General features: G+C 38.1%; 2 protein-coding genes across 2 annotated transcripts in view; both read right to left on the bottom strand.

Annotated features, from left to right (window-relative positions):
* Positions 1-275: 275 nt before the first annotated feature.
* On the bottom strand, positions 276-15,609 carry LOC131997026 (probable cytochrome P450 313a4). The gene is made up of 8 exons (XM_059367273.1): positions 15,549-15,609; positions 14,055-14,255; positions 13,790-13,978; positions 13,659-13,728; positions 10,866-10,998; positions 5,599-5,751; positions 5,096-5,531; positions 276-451 (listed from the first exon to the last, which is right to left on the bottom strand). The coding sequence occupies exons 1-8, from the start codon at positions 15,607-15,609 to the stop codon at positions 276-278; spliced, it is 1,419 nt and encodes a 472-aa protein (XP_059223256.1).
* Positions 15,610-25,209: 9,600 nt separating this feature from the next.
* The window catches only part of LOC131997025 (probable cytochrome P450 313a4), a 35,067-nt gene continuing 33,978 nt past the window's right edge, over positions 25,210-26,298 (bottom strand). The window contains exon 8 of the mRNA XM_059367272.1: positions 25,210-25,379. Coding sequence (XP_059223255.1) covers positions 25,210-25,379 — 170 coding nt within the window. The remainder of the gene's footprint in view (positions 25,380-26,298) is intronic.

Below are 26,298 nucleotides of genomic sequence, written 5' to 3'. Positions count from 1 at the left end.
AACCGTTCCTCTTATCAAGTGTTTACTAAAGGAAAATTACATTGGCAAATCGAGCAGGTTTAATCTTATTTAAGAACATTTAAAAAAAAACATGGAGCATTTTTGACATGACAGTTTAATGTTTAATACAGGCTTAGAAGTAAATGTATTGCTAGTTTTTTTCGATACTTTTTTATAGAAAGTTGTGCCATACAGTACTACATAAAAGGCGTATATTAAATTTTTTTTTTTGCCACCAATATTCCAAACTTTCGTTTGAAATATATGGCTTTTCGTTATCTATTTTCAGACATTTTCCTTTTTTCAATTTTTATATTTGGATGCTGCATTAATTGTAGAACAATGTGATTTTCAAAAACAAAATCTTCCATCTTCGCCCTCGTTGAAAATCTATACCTCTTGAGCAATTTGGCCAAAGCAATTTTAATATTGATTATTGAGTATTTCATGCCTGCAAGAAAATTAAAGAAGAAAAAAAAAAACCACAGAAATGAAATTAAATTAAAAACAAGTAAGAACATGCTAAAGTCGAGCGAAGCCGATCTTTTCATACCCTACACCACATTGGATACGGAGGCTACGTCGTCGAATTTAAAATTAAATTTGAATTTGATTTTTTGAGAAGATTGATGAACGAGTTAGCAAAGGCCTGAAAAGTGAAAATCGGAAGATGCATATATAGGGAGCTATACCTAAAACTGACCGATTCCTATGAAATTCACCAATGACGTCGAGACTTATAAGAGAATTATTCCTGCAAAATTTCGTGAGAATCGGTTTACAAATAACGATATAATTGCAGTTTTAGTTCAAATGGGACGAACATATATACGGGAGCTATATCTAAATCTGAAACGATTTCTATGAAATTCATTAATTATGTCGAAACATATAACGGAATCACTCGGGCAAAATTTCGTCAGAATCGGTTTACAAATAACGATAAAATTACAGTTTTAGTCCAAATCGGACGAATATAAAGGGTGATTTTTTTGAGGTTAGGATTTTCATGCATTAGTATTTGACAGATCACGTGGGATTTCAGACATGGTGTCAAAGAGAAAGATGCTCAGTATGCTTTGACATTTCATCATGAATAGACTTACTAACGAGCAACGCTTGCAAATCATTGAATTTTATTACCAAAATCAGTGTTCGGTTCGAAATGTGTTCATTCACCGTTCAGCGATGAGGCTCATTTCTGGTTGAATGGCTACGTAAATAAGCAAAATTGCCGCATTTGGAGTGAAGAGCAACCAGAAGCCGTTCAAGAACTGCCCATGCATCCCGAAAAATGCACTGTTTGGTGTGGTTTGTACGCTGGTGGAATCATTGGACCGTATTTTTTCAAAGATGCTGTTGGACGCAACGTTACGGTGAATGAACACATTTCGAACCGAACACTGATTTTGGTAATAAAATTCAATGATTTGCAAGCGTTGCTCGTTAGTAAGTCTATTCATGATGAAATGTCAAAGCATACTGAGCATCTTTCTCTTTGACACCATGTCTGAAATCCCACGTGATCTGTCAAATACTAATGCATGAAAATCCTAACCTCAAAAAAATCACCCTTTATATTGTAGCTATATCAAAATCTGAACCGATTTTTTCCAATTTCAATAGGCTTCGTCTCTAGGCTCAAGGAAAGCTTGTGCCAAATTTGAAGACGATCGGATGAAAATTGCGACTTGTACTTTGTACACAAATTAACATGGACAGACGGAGAGACATACGGACAGCTAAATCGAATCAAAAAGTGATTCTGAGACGATCGCTATACTTAATGGGTCTATCTCTGTTCCTTTTGGGTGTTACAAATAAATTCACTAAGTTATAATACCCTCTACCTCAGTAGTGTTATAATAACCTGTAGTGTTATAATACCCTGTACCTCAGTAGTCCGGGCCGAATCTTATATACCCTCCACCATGAATCGCATTTGTCACGTTCCTTGCCCGATACATCTTTATAGGCAAACAAAAGATAAAGGGTAAGAATTGCTATACTATTGGAGATATACCAAGTTATGAATCTAATGGGACCATACTTGTGCAACATTTCAGCCCTATAGTGGATCAAGAAGTAAATTCGGGATTATGGAACGATTCAGATCACATTTAATACATATGTTCAATGTCATAGTAAAAGTCCAGAGGCTCAAAAAGTATAATCAGAAAATCGGTTTACATGGCAACTATATCAGGCTATGAACCGATTTGAACCATACTCAGCGCAGTTGTTGGGAGTCATAACAGATCACTTTCTGCAAAATTTCAGCCAAATCGGATAATAATTGATCATGGATCGTTATATGACAGATCTATCAAGTTATTAACCGATTTGAACCATACCTGGCCCAGTTAATGTAAATCAAACCAAACCACTTTGTGTAAAATTTCAGCCAAATCGCATAATAATTGCGCCCTCTAGCGGGCCAAGAAGTCAAGATCCAGGATCGGTTTATATGGCACCACTATCAGGTTATGAACCTATTTGGCCCAGTTAATGGAAGTCAAATCAAACCACTTTCTGCAAAATTTCAGCAAAAATTGCGCCCTATAGAGGTTCAAAAACCTACACTAAAAGAAATTATTCATTTCAAGCGCGTAGCTGGATTCCTGTGAAAGTTAACGTGCTTTCCACAGACGGACGGCAATGCTTATTCGACTTAGAATGTCAAGACGATCAAGAATATAAATACTTTGTTGAGTCTCAGATGGTGGAGGGTACAGAAAGCGCGGTAAGTTAGGCGGGGCCGCATGTACCCGGACGAGAAACAGCTTTTTCATAAAAATTTAAATGCAAAGACAAGCAGACGTTGTAGCACACCTGTCATCAGTGTATCTGCTTTTCGATTCTCCGACATAACACGTCGCACAGTGAGAGAAAAAAAAAAAAAAAAAATAGTAAAAAATATGTCGTGTGAGAGCGGAAATTCAGAATGGTTAGAGCTGAGGTGTTAGCGAGATCGTGTGCAAAATTTTAAGGCCCTAGGTGGTCCGGTCGCCTCTGAGCATGTCCCTAAAGTTGGTCACCTCGGCATTTCGAAAAATTGATCGTGCTGACAAATCTTCATTTGTGGTCCGATTTTCAAAATTCTTTTGCTGGATAGTGCTCTAAAACTTCTATTGGGTTGCCCAAAAAATAATTGCGGATTTTTTAAAAGAAAGTTAATGCATTTTTAATAAGACTTAGAATGAACTTTAATCAAATATACTTTTTTACACTTTTTTTCTAAAGCAAGCTAAAAGTAACAGCTGATAACTGACAGATGAAAAAATGCAATTACAGAGTCACAAGCTGTGAAAAAATTTGTCAACGCCGACTATATGAAAAATCCGCAATTACTTTTTGGGCAACCCAATATTTATAAAAAAGTCCGCTTGCGATATGCAATACTAAAAAAAACTCATAAAGATGTCTTAGCATTCTTTTTGAATTTTGCAGAAAAAAGCGTCCTTAAACAACCAAAAATAATTTCCGCCCGAATTTTTTTTAACAAAAATTACCAAACTACCCCTAGCGAGGAAAGATGGTATCGAAATCGGCATCTTTTAGTAAATTTGCTGAGGAGGCTACAAAATATTGTTAAGCGCAAAAAAAATGTGCATGGGTTTAGGGGGCATATGAAGTAAAAAAAAAAACATGTATCCAAATGAGGGATCTAGGCTTTGGAATTTTTTAAATCAAAGGGTTTTTCCAATTTTGTAATAAAAATTGGTTGAAAAGTCTTCTAACCAAAGACGAAATGCGTCCCAGAGTGGTTGGTGTGTGTTGCTATCTTTGGCTTTCCTTTTCCATTTCCAATCTCCGCTCATTGAGCTCGTCTCGAAAGAGAAACAAACAGAAATTGTAAAATTTAACAGGCAAAACACTTAAAAAAGTAAAGATTCGGCAGAGCCCGGACGGGCTTCGAACCTGGGCACACGGAGCAACGGCGAGAGCCGTTACCGTTGTCTGGCGTTCAAAGCCTTCAATACAACTTCCAATAGAAAAAGAGGCAAATTCACCACTAAAGTTCAACAATGAAGGGAAATGTTACACAGTTACTTTAACAATAATCAGAGGGACGTACGAACATGGCTAAATAGTCTCAGCATATTAAGACGATCAATAACAAATAATCTTTACATTTTGAAGTGTACCCAAATGGAAGAATTAGATTGGTTAAAGACCCATTCCATGGTGGTGGGTGTGAAAATTATTCTTGGGAAATGAGTGTTTACAAGTAATTTTAGTGCTTCCTCACTAGAAATTTTGAACAAAGACTTAAGTTATGACTTTCAACATCCATGTCAAGTATGATCCGAATCGGTCTATAAACAGATACAGCCCCCATATAAACCGATCCCCGGATTTGTCTTCTTGAACACTTAGAAGCATTAATTTTCATACGACAGGGCTAAAATTTGGAACAAAGACTTGAGTTACGACTTTAAACATCCACGCCACGTATGATTCGAATCGGTCTATAAACAGATAAAACCCCCATATAAACCGATCTTGACTTCTTGAGCCCTTAGAAGCCTCAATTTTTATCCGATAGGGGTAACATTTGAGATTACGACATGTGTTATGACTTCCAACATCCATGCCACATATGATTCGAATCGGTTTGTAAACAGATATAGCCCCCATATAAACCGATCCCCAGATTTAAAATCGTGAGCCCTTAGAAGCCTCAATTTTCATCCGATTTCGCTGAAATTTCGGCACAAAAACTTGAATTATGGCTTTCAACATCCATGTCACGTATAATCCGAATCAGTCTATAAACAGATATAGCACCCATATAAACCCACCCCAGATTGGACTTCTTGAGCCCTTAGAAGCCTCAATTTTCATCCGATTTGGCTAAAATTTGGAACAAAGACTTGAGTTATGACTTTAAACATCTTTCCCGAGAGTACTTCTTAAGAAGCAAATAATTCAAATACAAACTCAGTTAATAAAGGTACATTTACATCGGAATCCATGGTGGTGTGTTCCAAAGATTCGGCCCGACCGAACTTAGGACGCTTTTACTTGTTTAACGTGCACTTGCACTATTTTCCAGAAGAACATTTCTCTTACTTTTGTTTTAGTTACTTACCTATACAAGTTCGAATACCCTTTGTAAAAGGAATGAATGCATACGGATGTCTCGCTTCAACATTGCAACGCTGAAAATTATCTGGATTGAATTTGTGAGCATCGGGACCCCATATTTCCTTACTACGATGCACATTATAAATGTCTATCATAATTCTTAGGCCCTCAGGCAATACTACGCCATTGCTCAGCTTTAAATTGCCACCCACAACCTTACGTCCCACTTGTGGTATTATGGGCCAAATTCTCATTGCCTCATTTGCCACCATCTCAATGTATTTCAGATGACCCAATTGCTCATAGGTCACCTCAAAAATGCCCTCATCATCTTCTGGAAAGATATTGCATACCTCTTCGTATGCTTGCTGTTGAACATCAGGATGTGTGGCCAGCAAAAGTATGATATAGTAGAGAGTCGAAGAGCTTGTTTCGAATGCCTAAATAGAGCAGGAAGTAAGGGAACATATCAACTGTTCTCATAGTACTATTTTACACCAATCTTACGCCCAAGAAAACATGCAACAATGGTCCTAAGGTATCTTCTTTTACGGTCTCATTTCTTTGAATCGCTGTGACTACGTTCTCCAAGGCTGTATATTCGGAATTTTCGATATAACTTGGGTCGATTCCTTGTAGTCGTTTGTAATTTTCCATTGACTGAAAAAGAGGAGAAATTAATGTCATTGAAATGTAAGTTACAGCGAGAATAATGCTAACTAATACCAATGCTAGGACAATATGAGTTTTAAATAAAAATCCTTTGGAAGTAGAGCCTCATTAGATATCCAAATTTTGACCTCAAATGACACCCCAAACTCAAAAAGCGAAAATGTAAAGCATTTGAGATTCAACAAGTTAAAATATTCCAAGTTCAGCCAGGCAGAATCTCGGGAAACCATCTCCCTAATCGGGAGATCTGTGGGAGCTTTATCAGGGTACAAACCAATTTGGGCAATATATACTGTGTATGTTGAAAATCATATTAAAACACTACTTTCAAAATTGCAGCCAACTCGGACAAAATTTGCATACCGTGAGATACTCGTAGAGACTTCCTTGGGTTATACTTTTACCAGCATACATTTGATATTGCAAGGCCAGTGCTTATTGTACACCTTGTCGTAAAAAAGATTTGTTCTCGTTGGATTCTGCAAAATTCTCTATTGCTCCCATATTAACGGATCTTACGACCTTTCTTCTTAGGCATATACCGCGATATACAAGCAATTCTTAACCAAATTTATAATTTGCAAAAAATAACAAGTATAACAAGTAAAAGCGTGCTAAGTTCGGCCGGGCCGAATCTTATATACCCTCCACCATGGAACGCATTTGTCGAGTTCTTTTCCCGGCATCTCTTCTTAGGCAAAAAAAGGATATAAGAAAATATTTGCTCTGCGATTAGAGCGATATTAAGATATGGTTTGGACCACAATTAAATTATATTTATGTTGGAGACCTGTGTAAAATGTCAGCCAATTCGAATAAGAATTGCGCTCTTTGTGGGCTCAAGGAGTAAAATAGAGAGATCGATTTATATGGGAGCTGTATCAGGCTATAGATCGATTCAGACCATAATAAACACGTATGTTAATGGTCATGAGAGAATCCGTCGTACAAAATTTCAGGCAAATCGGATAATAATTGCGACCTCTAGGGCTCAAGAAGTCAAGATCCCAGATCGGTTTATATGGCAGCTATATCAGGTTATGGACCGATTTAAACCATACTTGGCACAGTTGTTGGATATAATAACGGAACACGTCGTGCAAAATATCATTCCAATCGGATAAGAATTGCGCACTCTAGAGGCTCAAGAAGTCAAGACCCCAGATCGGTTTATATGACAGCTATATCAGGTTATAAACCGATTTGAACCATATTTGGCACAGTTGTTGGATATCATAACAAAATACTACATGCCAAAATTCATTCAAATTGGATAAGAATTGCGCCCTCTAGAGGCTCAAGAAGTCAAGACCCAAGATTGGTTTATATGACAGCTATATAAGGTTATGAACCGATTTGAACCATACTTGGCACAGTTGTTGGATATCATAACAAAACCCGTAGTGCAAAATTTCATTCCAATCGGATAAGAATTGCGCACTCTAGAGGCTCAAGAAGTCAAGACCCAAGATCGGTTTATATGGCAGCTATATCAGGTAATGGACCGATTTACACCATACTTGACACAGTTGTTGGATATAATAACGAAACACGTCGTGCAAAATTTCATTCCAATCGGATAAGAATTGCGCACTCTAGAGGCTCAAGAAGTCAAGACCCAAGATCGGTTTATATGGCAGCTATATCAGGTAATGGACCGATTTACACCATACTTGACACAGTTGTTGGATATCATAACAAAACACGTAGTGCAAAATTTCATCCCAATCGGATAAGAATTGCGCACTCTAGAGGCTCAAGAAGTCAAGACCCAAGATCGGTTTATATGGCAGCTATATCAAAACATGGACCGATATGGCCCATTTACAATACCAACCGACCTACACTAATAAGAAGTATTTGTGCAAAATTTCAAGCGGCTAGCTCTACTCCTTCGGAAGTTAGCGTGCTTTCGACAGACAGACGGACGGACGGACGGACGGACGGACGGACGGACGGACGGACGGACGGACAGACGGACGGACATGGCTAGATCGACATAAAATTTCACGACGATCAAGAATATATATACTTTATGGGGTCTCAGACGAATATTTCGAGTAGTTGCAAACAGAATGACGAAATTAGTATACCCCCCATCTTATGGTGGAGGGTATAAAAACTCGTTTAGTTTTGCCGTGCTGAACTATGAATACACACAACCATGGATTACTATATATTAGCCTATATTATTATTAACTTACAATATCTATATAAATATCCACGTATAGGCCGATTCGGTTCAGGTGCCGAAAAGCCTTATACAAGTCACAGTTTCAAATTTCAGGGAAATCAGGTTATAAATGATGGCTTATGGTGACAGATCGGTCCATTTGGCAACTATATGCAAATATGGTGTGATATGGACCATACGCGGTTCGGATACCGGACGGCCTTGCGCAACTCCATGTTCCAAATTTATAACAAAATATGGTCTGATCTGGTACAAATTTGGTTCGGCCAGATGCAAAATTAAATCCAACTCACTGTTCCAAATTTCATCGAAATGGAAATAGGGCTTGATATGAGATTAAAACCCTTAATTGGCATATCAGGCTATATCTAAATGTAGTCCGAGTTCGGACAACGGGAGGACTAAACCAAATCACTGTTTCAAAATTAGCGAAATCGGGCAATAAATAAACCTTTTATGGGCTTCGCACACCATTATCGGCAGATCAGTCTATATGGCAGCTATATCCAAATATAGCCCGATCTGAACCATATTTAGGTCGGATGTCGGGAGGTTTACAACAACTCACTGTTTCAAATCTCGGCGAAATGGGGTAATAAATGCAGTTTCTATGGGTTCCAGTCCCTTAATCGCCACATTTGTTAATATGACAAATGTATCTAAATATAGTCCGATCTGAAAACAACTCACTGATTCAAATTTCAGCGAAATCCGGTAATAAATAAAACTTGTATGAGCTTCAGATTCTTTATTGTCAGATCGGTCTATATGGCAGCTTTATCTAAACATAGCCCGATCTAAACCATATTAGGAACGGATGTCGGAAGGCTTAAAAAACTCACTATTTCAAATTGCAGCGAAATCGGGTAGCAAATAAAGCTTTTATTCGCTTTAGACCCTTTATCGGCAGACCGGTATATGTAGCAGCTATATCCATATATGAGCCGATTTGGCCCATTCAAGAACTTATGCTGCGTGCAGCAAAAAGACGTACTTTTGCCAGATTTCAGTTCAATATCTCCATATTCGTAGGTGGTAGAGTGATTACAACAGACGGACGGACAGACACACGGACATCGTTAAACCGTCTTAGAATTTCACTACGATCGGAAATATATATACTTTGTAGGGTCGAAAAAGGATATTTCGATGTGTTGCAAACAGAATGACTAAATGAATATGCCCCCTATGATATGGTGGTGGGTATGAAAATGTGTATTTAAAAGATTTGTAATTTATCGGAGCTGAGGGGTTTTTTAGTTTGGAAACCGTTCCGCTCCGGGTTCTAAAAATGACGCTCCCGCTCCGCCAAAATTATGACTGCTTTGCTCCGCTCCACTTCGATTCGATTTCCAGCTGCTCAAGACGTCAACTCGGGATATAAGTTTATATGGGAGCAATAGCAGGTTATATACCGATTTGGACCGTACACATAGTACAGTTATTACAAGTCATAATATTTAGAACACTTCTTACAAAATTTCAGCCATATTGGACACAAAGTGCGGCTTCTAGGTGCTCAAGATGTCAAATCGAGAGATCGGTCAATATGTAAACTATATGCAGCTAGTCACTGACTTGAACTTCACTTGGCATGATTGATGGAAGTCATAACGGAATACTCTGCGCAAAATGTCAGCCAAAGGTGATAATAACTGCTGGTATACGATTATGGTTACCATGAATATACCACAGAACCAATCCCTGAGGATGGTATAGAATGTGTACCACCTAGTCGAAACAAAGTCTACACGGCTGAAAAACAATAAGGCAGCAAAAGCCGATGGATTGCCCGGTGAACTATTTAAGACCGGAGGTGACATGCTGATAAGGCGTATGCATTAGCTCGTCTGCGCAATCTGGCTAAAAGATCGCATACCCGATGAATGGAACTCAGCATACTATGACCCGTACACAAGAAAAGGGACAAGCAGTATGTGGTAACTACAAAGGAATAGGTCTCCTCCCCCATTGAATACAAGGTACTATTGAGCGTACTGTGTGAAAGATTAAAGACTAATTTTACAGAAATCATTAAGCCTCCTCAGTGTGGCCTTAGGAAATACACATAAACTAGATACTTTCACCGCTCCAAATCTGGGAAAAAAGTCGAAAAGGACAATCCAACACCTATCATCTTTTAGTTGACTACATAGCTACCTTCGTCAGTCCTATATGTTCATAGGTATATCAAGCTATGACTGAGTTTAGTATTCCTGCAAAACTGATACGACTTTGCAAGATGACGCTTACTGATACACGCTGCTCAGTTAAAATAGGAATGAAACTCACAAGAGCACGTATGCTACTCGCCTATGCCGACAACATCGATATTATGGGTCTGTCACCGGAAGAAGCAATTGCAGCCTTGGAAAGTATCGAAAAAAAATCAATGAGAGTGGGATTGGCAGTAAATGGAGATAAGACAAAGTAAGCATATAAAGACAAACGTAAGCATATAAAGAAAATGGAGAAAGTTGAAAACTACAACTTTGAGATAGTCAACAACTCTCTCTACCTAGGCACCTCAGAAACAAATGAAAAATTTTTGCAGTAAAACGAAGGAAAAGACTGGCTAACAGATGCTACCTTGGCTTAAGCAAGCAAATGAGGAGCAAAGCCACCTCTCGGCAGACAAAAATTACACAATACAAGGCACTGATACTAGCTGTGCTGTTGTATGGCTTCAAAGCATGGGTGCTTGCGCAAACAGACAACCAGTACTTGGAGTGTTTGGAAGAAAAATCCTTTCTTATGAAAATCAATTTTTGTTTGTCCTTAATAAAAAATTAATACAATATGATATCTATCCGTAGTGGTGGGTATGCAATACTTTTTACTTCGTTTTTCAAAAGTCTAGTTTTAGAACAAAATCGTAAAGCAGAATTTAGTATTGATTTTGACTTACCTTTAAAATGATATTGTTAAATTCAACAATCAAGCTAGCGGCAATTTTGTATTTTGTCATTTTTGCAATTACACGTACAATTCCAACTAGATATATGAAGTTGCTAGTAAAGTCTCCCGAAAATTCCAAGGTCCTAGTGAAAGGAATGTTGAATACATTTATTAGAACGTACTTTCTTATGTAGGTAATGTTATGGTTGTTCAAACTAAATACTGCCTGAAAATTCCAAGATAGGGCACCAAGTAGAAAATATGATTAGAAATGCGCTAAGTTCGGCCCTACGAAATGTGATTACACAACACAATAGCTTCTGGTAACAAAATTTAGAAATTAGTTTATATTAGGATTAGTTTTGAAAAAAATCAAATCGATAGAGATTAACGCTTCTTAGACCTAATAAAATCAAGCCTTGGCATCGGTGTACATGGATGGTTTATAAGTTTACAATATAAATTATAAAAGTGTTTATTTATTTGTTAACTGTATATTTTCATCCGTGAAGCCATATCGTCTAAGGCGGTGGGTCCCGACGGAATCTCTACAGTGATGTTGAAGAATTTGGATTTACCTGGAGTTGAGTACCTTACTACTGTCCTCAACCTGTCTTTGAACATTCTTATAGTTCCCGATGTCTGGAAAATGGGCAGAGTGATCCCGCCTCTGAAACCCGGAAAAGACCCGAGTCTGGGGGAGTCGTACAGTCCGATCTCCCTTCCCTCGCAAAGGCGCTTGAGGCATTTCTCCTCCCGAACATCGTAGGAGAATTTCTATTCGCCGAATATCAACATGGATTTCGTAGATGGCATACAACATCAACTGCTTTGCATGCCAACACCGCACACATTTGCCGTGGCTTCAATCATCCCAGGTCACGTGATAGAACGGTCCTCGTGGCACTGGACCTCTCGAAGGCATTCGACACGGTCAGCCCTGCCAAACTATTTGAGGATATCGCCAACACGTCCCTCCAGCCAAGCCTGATCTTTCTGTGTGGTAGCTAGTCATTTGTGTAATTTAGAGATAAGAAGTCGAAGCACCGTAGAGTAAAACAAAGAGTTCCCCAAGGCGGGGTGATATCTCCGGCACTGTTCAACCTATACCTATCCTCCATTCCACCCCCGCCAGGCGGCATAGAGATCGTTTTGTGGCATCAGGCCCCCCACCCATTGATGACATCTGCAATAGGTTGAACGTCTACCTCAATGAACTTGCCTCATATTTCGCTGTAAGAAATTTGAAGATATCCGCCACCAAATCTTCAGCCACATTGTTCACTACAAATACGCTTGAGGTGAATACTGAGCTGATTGTAATGGTCGATGGAGAAATGATTCCGACCATCAAGTGTCCCAAAATACTTGGCGTCACATTTGACAGCTCTAACACATTCTCCCCACATGCCACAGCAATCAGCGATAAAGTCAAAAGTAGAAACGAGGTCCTCAAGTCACTTGCTGGCAGCACTTGGGATGCAGACAAAGAAACCTCATACAAAGCAATTGGCCGGTCTGTGGTTAGTTATGCAGCGCCAGTGTGGTCTCGTCAGCTCTGTGACAAGCAGTGGCATTCTGTCAGAATGCCGCCCTTCGAACTGCGACGGGCTGTTTCTTCAGTTCTGATGTGGACCACCTCCATCAGGAGACAAAGATCCTCCTGATGGAGGATCCTCCTCCTCCAGTGCGAAAATATGACTACATGCTATCTAAGCAAATCATAGTTTTGTGGATATATATCCACCGCCCAGAAGCCTTAAGATAGATCTACATGATCTAGAGTGTGAGGTTCAGCGCTACAAGAGAGAACCTCTAGATCAAGCGGGTGTAGACAACATTCAGGCAGACACGGTAGCAGATGCGGTAAATAACTACCGGGTGAATGTAGTCGTTGGAGAACGACCGCCACCCATTGCATCTGAAGAAATTGATCTCCCCCGGCAAACCAGAGTGGTTCTAGCTCAATTACGTTCCGGCAGATGCAGCCGCCTCAATTCCTACAGAGCTAGGATTGATGCCGACGTCGAGATGTATGTCCCGATTGTAACCAGGGACCGCACGATACACCTGTTTAACTGCCCGGCCAGACCCACTCGACTCAGACCCATATCCCTGTGGACGCACCCCATCTTATCCGCAGAGTTCCTGGGTCTTGACACTCAATAGAATCAAGCAGACAAAACAACAACAATCTCTAGATCAAGCGGGTGCAGACAACATACAGGCAGACACGGTAGCAGATGCGGTAAAATGTAGTCGTTGGAGAACGGCCGCCTCCCATTGCATCTAAATAAATTGATCTTCCCCGGCAAACTAGAGAAGTTCTAGCTCAATAACGTTCCGGCAGATGCAGCCGCCTCAACTCCTACAGAGCAAGTATTGATGCCAATGTGCAAGATGTATGCCCCAGACACCACACGATACACGTCACCAGTTCAACTGCTCAGCCAGACCAACTCGACTCAGACCCAGATTCCTCTGAAGGCACCCCTTTTTAGTCGCAGAGTTCCTGGGTTTTGACACTTAATAGAATCAAGTAAACGAAGGATAGAACACACCAAGCTGCTACAACAACAATAACCTTCTAGTTCCTACTGTTGAACCACCCAGAATGCTTTTAAAACCGATCGTCGAACTTATACGTTTTTAAATGGATCGCTCCTTATCGGAAAGCATTCATTGATAGGAGAGAAGTAGCTCGATGTTCTATTATGGAATATTCGTTGGAGTATTTAAAAGTTATAAGTAATGGTAATAAATTTATGATGGTAATACGTTTTTATAGTGTTAAATAACTCACTTTGAAACAATCTCCGCCATGTGTTTCACGTCATATTCGGTTTTATCCAAATCTCTTCCAATCACAGTCTCTGCGAATAAAAATAGCAAGAGATTTTACAAAATCTTGAACAACTGCTGGCAGATACTTACCAAAAGATATTCGCAGTGTCATTTCGCGCATATAATGAAGTAGTGATGTATTTTGGCCCTTGGCAATATCATCGTCGATATTCTTGAACATTATATCTAATTTTTTATTGAATACCGGCACAAATGCTTGCAAATTTGCATTTTTAAAAGAGCCATTAAGGATTCTTCGTTGATGAGCCCACTGGGTGCCTGATTTCAATTAAATATGGTAGTTTTGTATTAAATGCTAGATTGGTGTCTTCTGCTCTCTTCATAATTATCTTACCTTGCAGAGTTATTAGACCTTTTCCCCAGGCATTTGTTAGACCATCATACACAAGATCTGGTTTAGACACACACAGCTTTGAAGATAGAATATCCTTAATGATGACCGGATCACTAGTGACTAGGAAAATATGTGGACCCGAATATTCGACAATATTTTTGCCATAACCCTCAGCAAGCTTACAAAATCTCTTTAGAATAACTATAACGAATAACACAATTAGTGTAGTTTACAGCAATGTCACGGCTCATTTAATCAAAAAATTTAGTAGTTATGAGATAATTGAGGCATTAGATCAAACCTATTTATACTATCCTGATATAAGTTAAGGGCACACCTCACAGCCACCCACTGTTCTGCCCATGCACTGCTTTCACACTTTAAATCGCAGAGCATGGGCAGACCAATTGTAGAGTAGGAGCAATGATACAATCATTGCTAAAATCCTTCGACCAAGGGAAACTCAAACTTTCAGCCAACTTTTTTCTGTGTATACATATTAAGTATTTAGAACCCATGGGGTGTAAATATCCAAGATTCGGCCCGGCCGAACTTAACACCTTTGGATAATGCGAAGATACACAAATTCTTCTTTTACCTTTGGATCCATACAAGGGTCCGATTCCCAACACCATTTGCCATTTTTTCGCTGCAAAGTATTTACTTAGCCGAATCGAATGTCGGTCTTTCCAACGTTTGTGAATCCATGCGGACACTAGAACCACTAAAATGCAATAAACATAAAAATGCATATTGCTGTGCCGCGTATTCGTTTCGTAATGAACAACTAGATTGATGTTACTAAAGATTGATAGAAAACTGAAACCCACATATATAGACTAGTCTTCTAATAATTGGTTATTCACAACAATGTAATATAATATGTGTATATATTTTATGTAATTTATTTATAAAATATTTCAGTAAGCTTAATGCGATCATTGCCGTAGCATATTTCCATATGAAAATGTTGGTCAAGGTGGGTGGCGTAGGGAATGAGGGATAACAAGCAACTATTCAAAGTGGCTTTAGGTTGTTAAAATTCGGGCCTGTCTTGGTCTCGGCCACACACAAGATAGGCCTGTGGACACATAGCTCCTTGCGGCCAAGCCAAAATGTGGAAAAGAAATGCGGATTCACCTAATGTTGACGACGCCCGCAAAACGAAAAAAGGACCATAGCCACATTTTCCAGAGGCATTCGATGTAGCATTAAATTCAGTGCATCAGATGGTGTCGCCTCAACTGCGGCTGTGAAGCACATACAAGCCATCATTTGGATCCGGCCGAGCATTGCAATTAGGTGGACTTTTGGAGCGCCGTCCACCGAAAAACAACATCATATAGCATTATAGGTCTGAGAACTGCAGTATGAAACCAATGCATGACATGCGATTTCCAATGGCTCCCCCTGCTGGTGTATAGTGCAAGATTGTCTTTCTTGCCTTTTCCAAAATGTTTGAATTGATGTTAAATTTTCTGTTCGGCAACATACCCAGATATTTTGCGCTTTCGGTAAATGAAGCCTTTATTACTCCCAAAGAGACAGGTGTCATGGTGATTCCTCTTGTTGAAATAAAACTTAATTTCCGTTTTTGAAGAATTTAGGCCTAGACTACTTTTGGTGGCCCACTTTGCTGTCGTACGTAGAGCTTCCTGAGGCATATCTTTTAGATGTCTGGAAGCTCTCCCTTAAACACAATAGTCACCAGCATATGCAACCACTTTAACTCCTTTTTCTTCCAGAGCGAATAATATATTGTTAATAGCTTAATTCTAAAGGAGAGGGGAGAAAACATCTTCTTCATTCTTCCATCCATGGCCCATCTTTGTAAATCTATAGGTCTTAAACCTGCCATAATGCATCTTTTAGTAGGTTAGGTTAGGTTGAAAAAGTAAAAGCGTGTTAAGTTCGGTCGGGCCGAATCTTATATACCCTCCACCATGGATCGCATTTGTAGAGTTCTTTTCCCGGTATTTCTTTTTAGGCCAACTAAGAATAAAAGAAAAGAATAGCAATGCTATTGGAGCTATATTAAGTTATGGCCCGATTCGAATAAGAATTGGTCCCTTTAGTTGCTCAAGGTCGGTTTATAGGGGAGCTGTATCAGATTATAAACCGATTCAAACCATATTTTACCTCATATCCTTTATTTACCTTCCCTTGAAAAATGTATTATTGTACAATTGAATTATTGTAATGTATATATATTGTATCGAATATTGTTATATTAAGCTTCAAGTTCAATGGAACTTAGACCTTAGACCTCACATTTGTCATTGACTTGCAATTATAATTTAAATTAATTAATTAGTGTTTGTGTATATATAAATAATATTAAACTTTGTAGGAAATGGTCTTTCTTTTTGTAGTTTTGCTTTAGAAAATTTTTTTATTTTTTTTTTTTTTAATTTTTTATATTTTCTGAGTCGACGAGCTGAATGGACAAACGAAGGTAACACAAAAAGGAGAGACTGTGTTAAATGAGTTTTGAAGAATATAAATTGACAGTTTCTCAGACAAGGCTGGTCACACATCACACCACTGGTGGACGCGTTTCGACATTTGGTTTAAGATTATCTTCATCGGCATCATCATTATCATCGTGAACAATTTTTTGCCATCTGGCAAGCCTACAGTTTCAAAGCCTGCTGTTCGTGGTACTCATAGTTAAGATCTTTAGCACAAAGACTATGTGAAATCTCAACCTATACTGCCAAATCGTTTTACTGTAACCTAATTTCACTGAATTTGAGATTTCAAAGTGTCTTCTTGTGCTAATGATCATTACTGTAAGTATTACGATCAACAGGCTGTGAAACTGTAGGCCGGTAATAGGTATCAATAGAAAGGTAGAAAAACAAATCTTAAAATTGGACCCGGGAAGAAACTACAGGGTCTTAAGGATTTTGAACCCCTCTTAACCGGAGGCAATATGGGTATCAAATGAAAGGTATTAAGGAGTTGCTTGTAAGCAAAAATCAAATAAATTACATTCACCTACGACTAGAATAAGAATCAACACGATTCAAAGGTTTTTTAACGTTCAAAAGCAACGGCGGGATTACTGCTATTTGAAATACATTCCTTATATCCTCAGCATACTCTCTGTATCTTTTTCAAATTATCATTTTACTACATCCCAACAGAAGTCCTATATCAAATCGTGTGAACTGGCATTTCATTCATTGGCGACTTTTTGTTTTTTAACTTCCACATAAACCTCTATATGTTTGCATTAACCTAAGATAGCATATATTGGGTTGCCCAAAAAGTAATTGCGGAAAAAAAAGTAAATGCATTTTTAATAAAACTTAGAATGAACTTTAATCAAATATACTTTTTTAAACTTTTTTTCTAAAGCAATCTAAAAGTAACAGCTGATAACTGACAGAAGAAAGAATGCAATTACAGAGTCACAAGCTATGAAAAAATTTGTCAACGCCAACTATTATGAAAAATCCTCAATTACTTTTTGGGCAACCCAATATTTACACGCCATTAATGAATAAATATGATTACCACATTACAATAACAATGTACTTAATATACATGGCCTCTTATAAGACCGACAAATGAGGTTATGCAATTTCGTAGTGACCCTCAGAATATTTCATTGAACATAGGGAATTTCATTGAAAATCCGCACCGCATGCAATTAGCAATTTAATTTGTTTTTCTTTTTATTAATGGGTATAGTAAATTTTTATATTTCGATTAATTTATAGAATACACACAGCTATTTTAGCTATTGAAAAATTGCATTTAATGAAGAAACGTCCATAGAATTTTGAAAAAGCATTCTTACAAAATCTTCGACACAAATCACACCTATCAATGTACAGCCTATAAAACCTTTACACCTCGAGTGCCAAAGAACTTCCATGGGCGAAACTCGGCGCACTAAAACTTCGATACAAATCCCACCTATCAATGTACAGACTATACAACATTTACACCTCAAGTGCCAAAGAACTTTCATGGGCGAAACTCGGTACACTAGGTTGGTGTGGGTTATCCTATGGTTGGCGTTTTCCTTTACTTGGGAGGAATCTTCAATCATTGTATAATATATATCCAAATATAATACAATCTGGACTGCATTCGGCAAAATTGTTCAGGAATCCAATGCATTTCACTCTTAAAAATCTCAGCGAAATTAGATAATGAATACGTCTTTTATTGGCCTGAAACCTTAGTCGGGATATCGGTCCATATGGCAGCTATATCCAAAGATAGCCCGATGTGCACCCTACTCAACAACTCACTCACAACCTACTATTAAGTCGGGGAAGTCGGATGATCAATGCGACTGTTTTGGGACTAAGACCATAATCGGGTAATTGGTCTATATTTTAAGGTCATATCAAGATTAGTTCGATACATCCTTCCTTCTAGTTTAGCCTGCATGTGATAAAACAAATAAAAACGTACTAAGTTCGGTCGTGCCGAATCTTGGGAAACCACCAACATGGATTCAGTAAAATGTTTACAAAAAATGAACTTAGTTGAAGGCCATAGTTGTACTTAACATAACGACTTACTTAACATAACGAAAATTAACTTTTACTGGCTTACGGTTTTAGACCACTTACAAGTTTTAGACCACTTTGGACAATACTTACCACGGTTGTTGAAATTCATAACAAAAAACTACGTACAATATATCAGTTTTTGTACCAACCACCATAGTATAGGGGTATACTAATTTAGTCATTTCGTTTGTAACACCTCGAAATATTGATCTGCGACCCCATAAAGTATATATATTCTGAATCGTCTCGTCGTTCTGGGCGATCTAGTCATGTCCGTTCGTTCTTCTGTCGAAATCACGATAGCGGTCGAAATTTTGCATACATAGATACTTATTGATGGAGGTTGCTATCCTCAAATGGGCCATACCAGTTCAGATTTGGATATAGCCCTAATATAAACCGATTCCGAGATTTGAATTCTTAAGCCCCTAGAAGCCTCATCCGATTTTGCAAAAATTTGAGATTTTCGTACAGTTAGCACAATTCTGCTTAATCGAGCTTTCATGAAACCAACACCAAGAAGCCAATTAAAGTAACATAACGGAATTTGTTCGAAAGAGAAAATCATTTTGTTTTTACACCCTCCATCATAGGATGGGGGAATACTAATTTCGTCATTTCGTTTGTAATTTCTCGATATATTCTTCTAAGACCCCATAAAGTATACTTGTTCTTGATCGTCGTGACATTTTAAGTCGCTCTAGCCAAATCCGCCCTAACTTTCGAAGGAGTAAAGTTGGCCGCTTGAAATTTTGCACACATATTTATTATAAGTGTAGGTCGGTTGGGATTGTAAATGGGCCATAACCTGCTATAGCTGCCATATAAACCGATCTTGAATCTTGATTTCTTGAGCCACTCGATGGGGCAATCCTTATCCGATTTGCATGATGTGTTTTGTTATGATTTTCATCAACTGTGCTAAGTATGGTTAAAATCGGTACATAACCTGGTACATCAACCGATCTGGGGTCTTGAATTATTGAGCCTCTAGAAGGCACAATTCTTATCCGATTTGCCTGAAATTTGGCATGAGGTGTTTCGTTATGACTTCCAAAAGCTGTGTTAAGTAAGGATCAAATCGGTCCATAACCTGATTTAGGTGTCATATAAACCGATCTGGGGTCTGGACTTCTTGAGCCTTAAGAGGGCACAATCCTTATCTGATTTGCCTGAAATTTTGCATGACAAGTTTTGTAATGACTTTCAACAACTGTTCTAGATATGGATCAAATCGGTCAATATCCTGATATAGCTACCATATAAACCTATCTGGGATCTTAGCTTCTTAAACTACTAGAGAGCGCAATTATTATTCGATTTGGATGAAATTTTGTAAAACGGCTTCTTTTACGACCTTCAACGTACGTGTCAAATATAATCTAAATCAGTCTATAGCTTGAAAAACAACCCATAAAAACTGATCTCCATATTTAACTTCTTGAGCTCCTAAAGGGCGCAATTCTTATTCGAATTGGCTAAAATTTTACACAATGGTTTCTAGTGTGGTCTCCGACATTCAATTCGATTATTATCCGAATCCGACCATAACTTGATATAGGTCCATTAGCATAGCAATTCGTCTTTATATCCACCACCGAAGGATGGGGGTATATTCATTTTGTCATCCCGTTTGCAATACATCAAAATATCCATTTCCGTAAAGTATTTCTTTTCTTGATCGTCGTAAAAATCTAAGACGATCTAGACATGTCCGTCCGCCTGTCTGTTGAAATCACGCCACAGTCTTAAAAACTAAAGATATTGAGCTGAAACTTTGCGCAGATTCTTTCATTGTCCATAGGCAGGTTAAGTTCGAAGATAAGCTATATTGGACTATATCTTAATATAACCCCCATATAAACCGATCCACCGATTTAAGGTCTTATGTCTATAAAAGCCACATTTATTATCCGATTTTGCTGAAATTTGGGACAGTGAGTCGTTTTAGGCCACTCGACATCCATCTTCAATTTGGCTCAGATCGGTTCGTATTGGATATAGCCGCCATATAGATTGATCTCTTGATTCATAGGTCTAGGGCCTATAAAAGCCGCATTTATTGTCCGATTTTGCTGAAATTTGGGACAGTGAGTTGTGTTAGGCCCTTCGACATCCTTCTTCAATTTGGCCCAGATCGGTTCAGATTTGGATATAGTTGTCATATAGATCGATCTCTCGATTAAAGGTTTTGGGCCCATAAAAGGCGCATTCATAGTTCCATTTCGCCGAAATTTGAAGCAGTGAGTTGTGTTAGGTCCTTCGATATCCTTTTAAAAGATGGTCCAGATCGGGTTAAGTTTGGATATAGCTGCCATATAAACCGATCTCTCGATTTAATGTCTTGGATCCATAAAAGGCGCGTTTGTTGTACGATTTCGTCGAAATTTGAGACAATGAGTTGTGTTAGGCCCTTTGACATCCTTCTTCAATGTGGCCCAGATCGGTCCATATAGACCGATACCATATATTTAGCCCATTTGCAATCCCCAACGACCTACATATGTATTTAGACAAGTGAATGAAATAAACAGTATTCATGGAATATTCATTTAAAATGTATTCAAATTTACTAAATGTAAATGACATAAAATTGAACACAATGTCAACAAATTTCGAATGTGTATTACGTTTTGTAAATGAAGAAGCAACCGTTCGGGCTAGATGCAAATGGGTGATATACAATATATTTGCAAAGACATCCATTAAGTAAAAATAACATCGAACTGAAAAGACATTTTATAAAATTTTATAAATGTTCAATGACATATTAAAAATAATGATGATTACAAAACTGCGGAACAAAGCTAAATTTTTTTTCGAATATTTTAAGGAAACTTAATTGTATTGTTAAAGACAAGGCGAAAACAAGAAACACGTGTATCGGCGTGGTGAACGTTTTCAAAGGCAGGCATAAGTGAAGAAAGGCATTTGAGTCATATGGATGTAACCATGTCCATCCCTCTGTTGAAATAATGATTGCGTTCGAACGAATGAAGATTTCTCTTGAATTTTCGCATAAATTCTTTTAATTGATGTATCATGAGGATCACCTGATACTGCCCCTTTTTGAGGTGAGGAACCTAACTCGGTATAGTGAGAATAAGAATGACTGTTTATAACTTTGTTGTGATCCTAACGCTCACCACTCTCTTGTAGGTTAGTGTAGTATATGGCAGCTATATCTAAATATGATCCGATCTGGACCACATTCAACAAATAGGTGAAGGGATCTTGCAGAACTCAATGTGTCAAATTTCATCGAAATCGGATAAAAAAATACACTTTATCGGGAGATCGGTCTATATGGCATCTATATCCAAATGTTATCCGATCTATACCACATTTGATAAGCATGAGTTTGGGTCTACCAGAACTCACTGCGTCAATTTTCATCGAAATCGGGTAATAAATATATTTTTTACGGTCTTTTTATCCTTTATCGCGAGATCGGTCTATAGAGCAGCTATATCCGAATATGGCCCGATCTGGACCTCACTTCACAAAAATTGATAGGGGTTTCCTGTAACTCACTGTACCAAATTTCATCGAAATCAGATGAAAAATAACCAATTTATTGCCTCAAGACTTTAAGTCTGGAGATCGGTCTATATAGTGGCTATATATCCCCTTCTATTGTTGGCGACATTTGTAAGATACTATGCCATGTTTACATTGCATAGCATTCATTTAAAATTTTTCTTCCCAAAGACATGTTTCACTGCTGCATTCCGATCGGACTCGGCACAAAAACTAGATCCCTTATCATTGAGCCCCAATTGGAATTTCTTAGCACTCATTTTCCCCTGTTTCTCAAGTCATTTTAGACACGTTAATCTTGTAATTATGAGGTTCTTGGAAGGTTTGCCATTACGGAATTTATGGTGAAGGAAGCCTTGAGGAACTTCCAACCGTTTAAGTCATCCAGACCCGATGGAATATTTCCGGCTTAACTATTGTACAAAAGGAGGCGCCCCATCTGGTTATTATATTGAAAGCTTACCTAGGACTAGCATATACTCCAAAAGTCCGGCGGAAGGCAAGGTTAGTATTTGTACCCAAACCCGTGCAAGGCAAGTTATAAGACACCTAACACCTTTAGACCTAAAAGCCTTACGTCTTTTCTTCTCAAAACCATGGAACAAAGCGCATGCATATGTCAAGGGAAGTTTGGTGGTGATTGCCCAACACGAGGTTGGGCATAAAATAGAAGAAACCTTCCATGCCAACATAAATACATTAGCTGTATGCATTACCATCGAGGGGGATATTAACAATGTGCGGACCGACATACTGATCCAATCCTTAGACCAGGATAAACTGGATAAACCAAAAGCTAAGGAGTAGGTGGATAAATTGTTGGTTCCCTTTCATGAGCATAAGGGTGAAGGTGACACAGGGCGGAATGTGAACCTGACTGCTATGCAGACGATGTTATAACACTTCTTGGTGGTAAGCATACGAATCAGCTATGCAGAAATGTCAAAAGGGCCTTGGAGATGGCAAACGATTGGCCTAGCGGTTCACCTAGAGAATGCTGGAAACTGCCTGTACACGAGCAAGACGAAGGTGAGATAATTTGACGTACCACGTTACTTCGACAAAAAGATTTCGAGTTCTAACAAGGTTATGTAGGTGTACAGAGAGAATTTTATAAATATAATGATCGGGTCTCCTTACCTTTTGTTCATAAATATTATGAAAAGTTTTATTATATTAATGAAAAAAATCATAAATAAAGGGTGATTTTTTTGCTATTATCTTTTTGGAACCACTGGCTTAAAATGCTAACGCACGTTTCGTGTTTTGTTTAACTGTCAAGCAACTTTAGTTTGGTCTATAATTTAACCGTGAATAGTCTTACAAACGAACAACGCTTGCAAATTATTGAACTTTATTAAAAAATGCGTGCTCGACGAAGCTCATTTTTGGCTGAATGGGTACGTTAATAAGCTGACTTGTCGATTTTGGAGTGAAGATCAGCCAGAAGCATTGCAAGTGTTACCAATCCATCCAGAAAAAGTCACAGTTTGGAGCTGTTTATGGGCTGGAGGCATCATTGGACCGTACTTCTTCAAAGACGAAGACGATGCTAATTGTAACGTAACTGTGAATGATGAGCGCTGTCGTGAGATGATATCCAACTTTTTTTACCCAAAACTCAAGAGCTTGACTTGTGTGGTTTCAACAAGACGATGTCACGGCACACAGCACGCTTAACAATAGACTTATTGAGAGGCGAGTTCGGTGAACATTTTATTTCATGTTCAAGACCGGTCAATTGGCCGCCTAGAATCATGCGATTTAACGCCTTTAGAATATTTTTTGTGGACCTATGTTAAAGCACATGTCTTTATAGAGAATCCCGCTTCAATTGGCGCATTGAAGGCAACATTGTAGTATTTATTCGTGAGATACCGGCCGAAATGTTGGAAAGAGCACACCAAAATTGGACTAAATGGATAAACCGTTTGACATGGTCAACATTTGCATAAAATAATCTTCAAACATTAAATTATTTGGACCGTACTATTGACTCAAATGAAGATTTTATGCATTATTCTGAATTTTATGTTTTATTTTTGGAAAACTTTCTTATAGCTCTTAAAAAATCATCCATTCAAATAAAGATTTCATGCATTGTTCTGATTTTTTTTGAAACATTCTTACAGCTCTTTAAACAATCGCCTTTTAGATCCGATTTTGTTCGTTTCAATACATAACCTATGTATAAACAAAATACGAATCTGTGCCAAACTTTAGCTCAATACTCGTATCTCAATTTTTGAAGCCTTTATCGTGATTACAACTGACGGACATACAGAAATCTTTAAATCATCTTAGAATTGTACGACGATCCAGAGTATATATACTTTGTAGTATCGGAAATGGGAATTTCGATGTGTTGCAATGCCCCTTTTGCCCCTGAACATTCCACTAAGGAACAGAGACAAACTACTCACATATCAATGAGAGCACTCCGATTCATGATTAAGCTGATAGCCGAGTCCGAACGGCGTGCCGCAGTGCGACACCTATTTGGAGAGAAGTTTTACATGGCATAGTACCTCACAACTGTTGCCAGCATTAGGAGGGAAAAACCACGGCTGAAAATTTTTCCTGATGGTCTCGCTAGGATTCGAAATCAGGCGTTCTGCGTCATATGCGGACATGCTAACCTCTGCGCTACGGTAGCCTATGGCGGTGAATATAAAAATCCATGGAATTTGATGCTTGATCCAATTTTAGTTTCTGCTTATAAAAGAACTTGACAAATGCGATCTATGGAGGATGGTATGCAATATTCTGCTCTACCGCAGAATGTTTTAGCTTTAAGAAGAAACTTTTGTAATAATTTAAAAATCGACAAAATAAGTTCGTAAAGCAAAAATATTTGTTTTTAAAAAATTTTTATTTTGTCAGAGCGTATTTTGAGGTTGGAAACCGTTCCGCTCTGCGTTCAAAAACTTTCGTTCTCGCTCCGGTAAAAATAGGTCTGCTCCGCTCCGCTCCACTCCGATTGCTCCAAATCCCTGGTCACAAGGATCTTCTACTTTACTCCATTATTTTTTTATTTGTACATTGTTTACATTGAATTATAGAATAAATTCCATAAAAGTTTATGCATTTTTCTTTCTTCTTAAAATTTTTAGTTCCGGGGTGTTTGTCAAATAAAGCGAAACATGATTTTCAAAAACCAGATCTTCTATTTTGGCTGTTGTTGAGAATTCGTACCTCTTCAGTAGCCTTGCCAGCACGATCTTCATTACGATAAGGGAATATCGCATCCCTGTAAGTGAAAAAAAAATTAAAAGTATGAGACTAGAAAATTAACGAATCAAAACAATTTGTGTATCATGTATCAGATAGGGACACATTAATTTAGTCATTCCGTTTGCAACACCTCGATATAATGATCCGCGACCCTCAATCGTCTTGACATTTTGAGGTGATCTAGCCATGTCTGTCAAAATCACGATAACGATCGAATACAATTCTTCACAGATACTTTTTATACCCTCCACTATAGGACGGAGTCATACTAATTTCGTCATTCCGTTTGTAACACATCGAAGTATTGATCTCAGACCCAACAATATATATTGGGTTGCCCAAAAAGTAATTGCGGATTTTTTAAAAGAGAGTAAATGCATTTTTAATAAAACTTAGAATGAACTTTAATCAAATATATTTTTTTTACACTTTTTTTCTAAAGCAAGCTAAAAGAAACAGCTGATAGCGGACAGAAGAAAGAATGCAATTACAGAGTCACAAGCTGTGAAAAAATTTGTCAACGCCGACTATATGAAAAATCCGCAATTACCTTTTGGGCAACCCAATATATATATATATATATATTGTTGGGTCTGAGTATATATATATACTTGATCGTCTTGATATTCTTAAACGATTTAGCCATGTAAAAGTAAAGCTAGGTGATTGAAATTTAGCATAAAGAGTACTTTTTAATACAGGTTGGATGGGATTGTAGATGGGCCAAATTGATCCATGTTTTGGTATAGCTGCCATTTAAACAGATCTCGGATCTTGACTTCTCGAGCCTCTAGAGGGCGCAATTCGTATCGATTTGGTTGAAATTTTGCTCCAAGTCTTGTGTTATGATTTCCAACAACAGTTCTAAGTATGGTTCAAATCGTTTCATAATCTGATATAGCTCCCATGTAAACCGATCTCGGATTTTGACTTCT

The sequence above is a fragment of the Stomoxys calcitrans genome, chromosome 4, assembly GCF_963082655.1.
Source record: "Stomoxys calcitrans chromosome 4, idStoCalc2.1, whole genome shotgun sequence".
Taxonomy (NCBI): domain Eukaryota; kingdom Metazoa; phylum Arthropoda; class Insecta; order Diptera; family Muscidae; genus Stomoxys; species Stomoxys calcitrans.
Note: the sequence above shows the minus strand (reverse complement) of the source record. Positions and strands in the feature narration are given on the sequence as shown.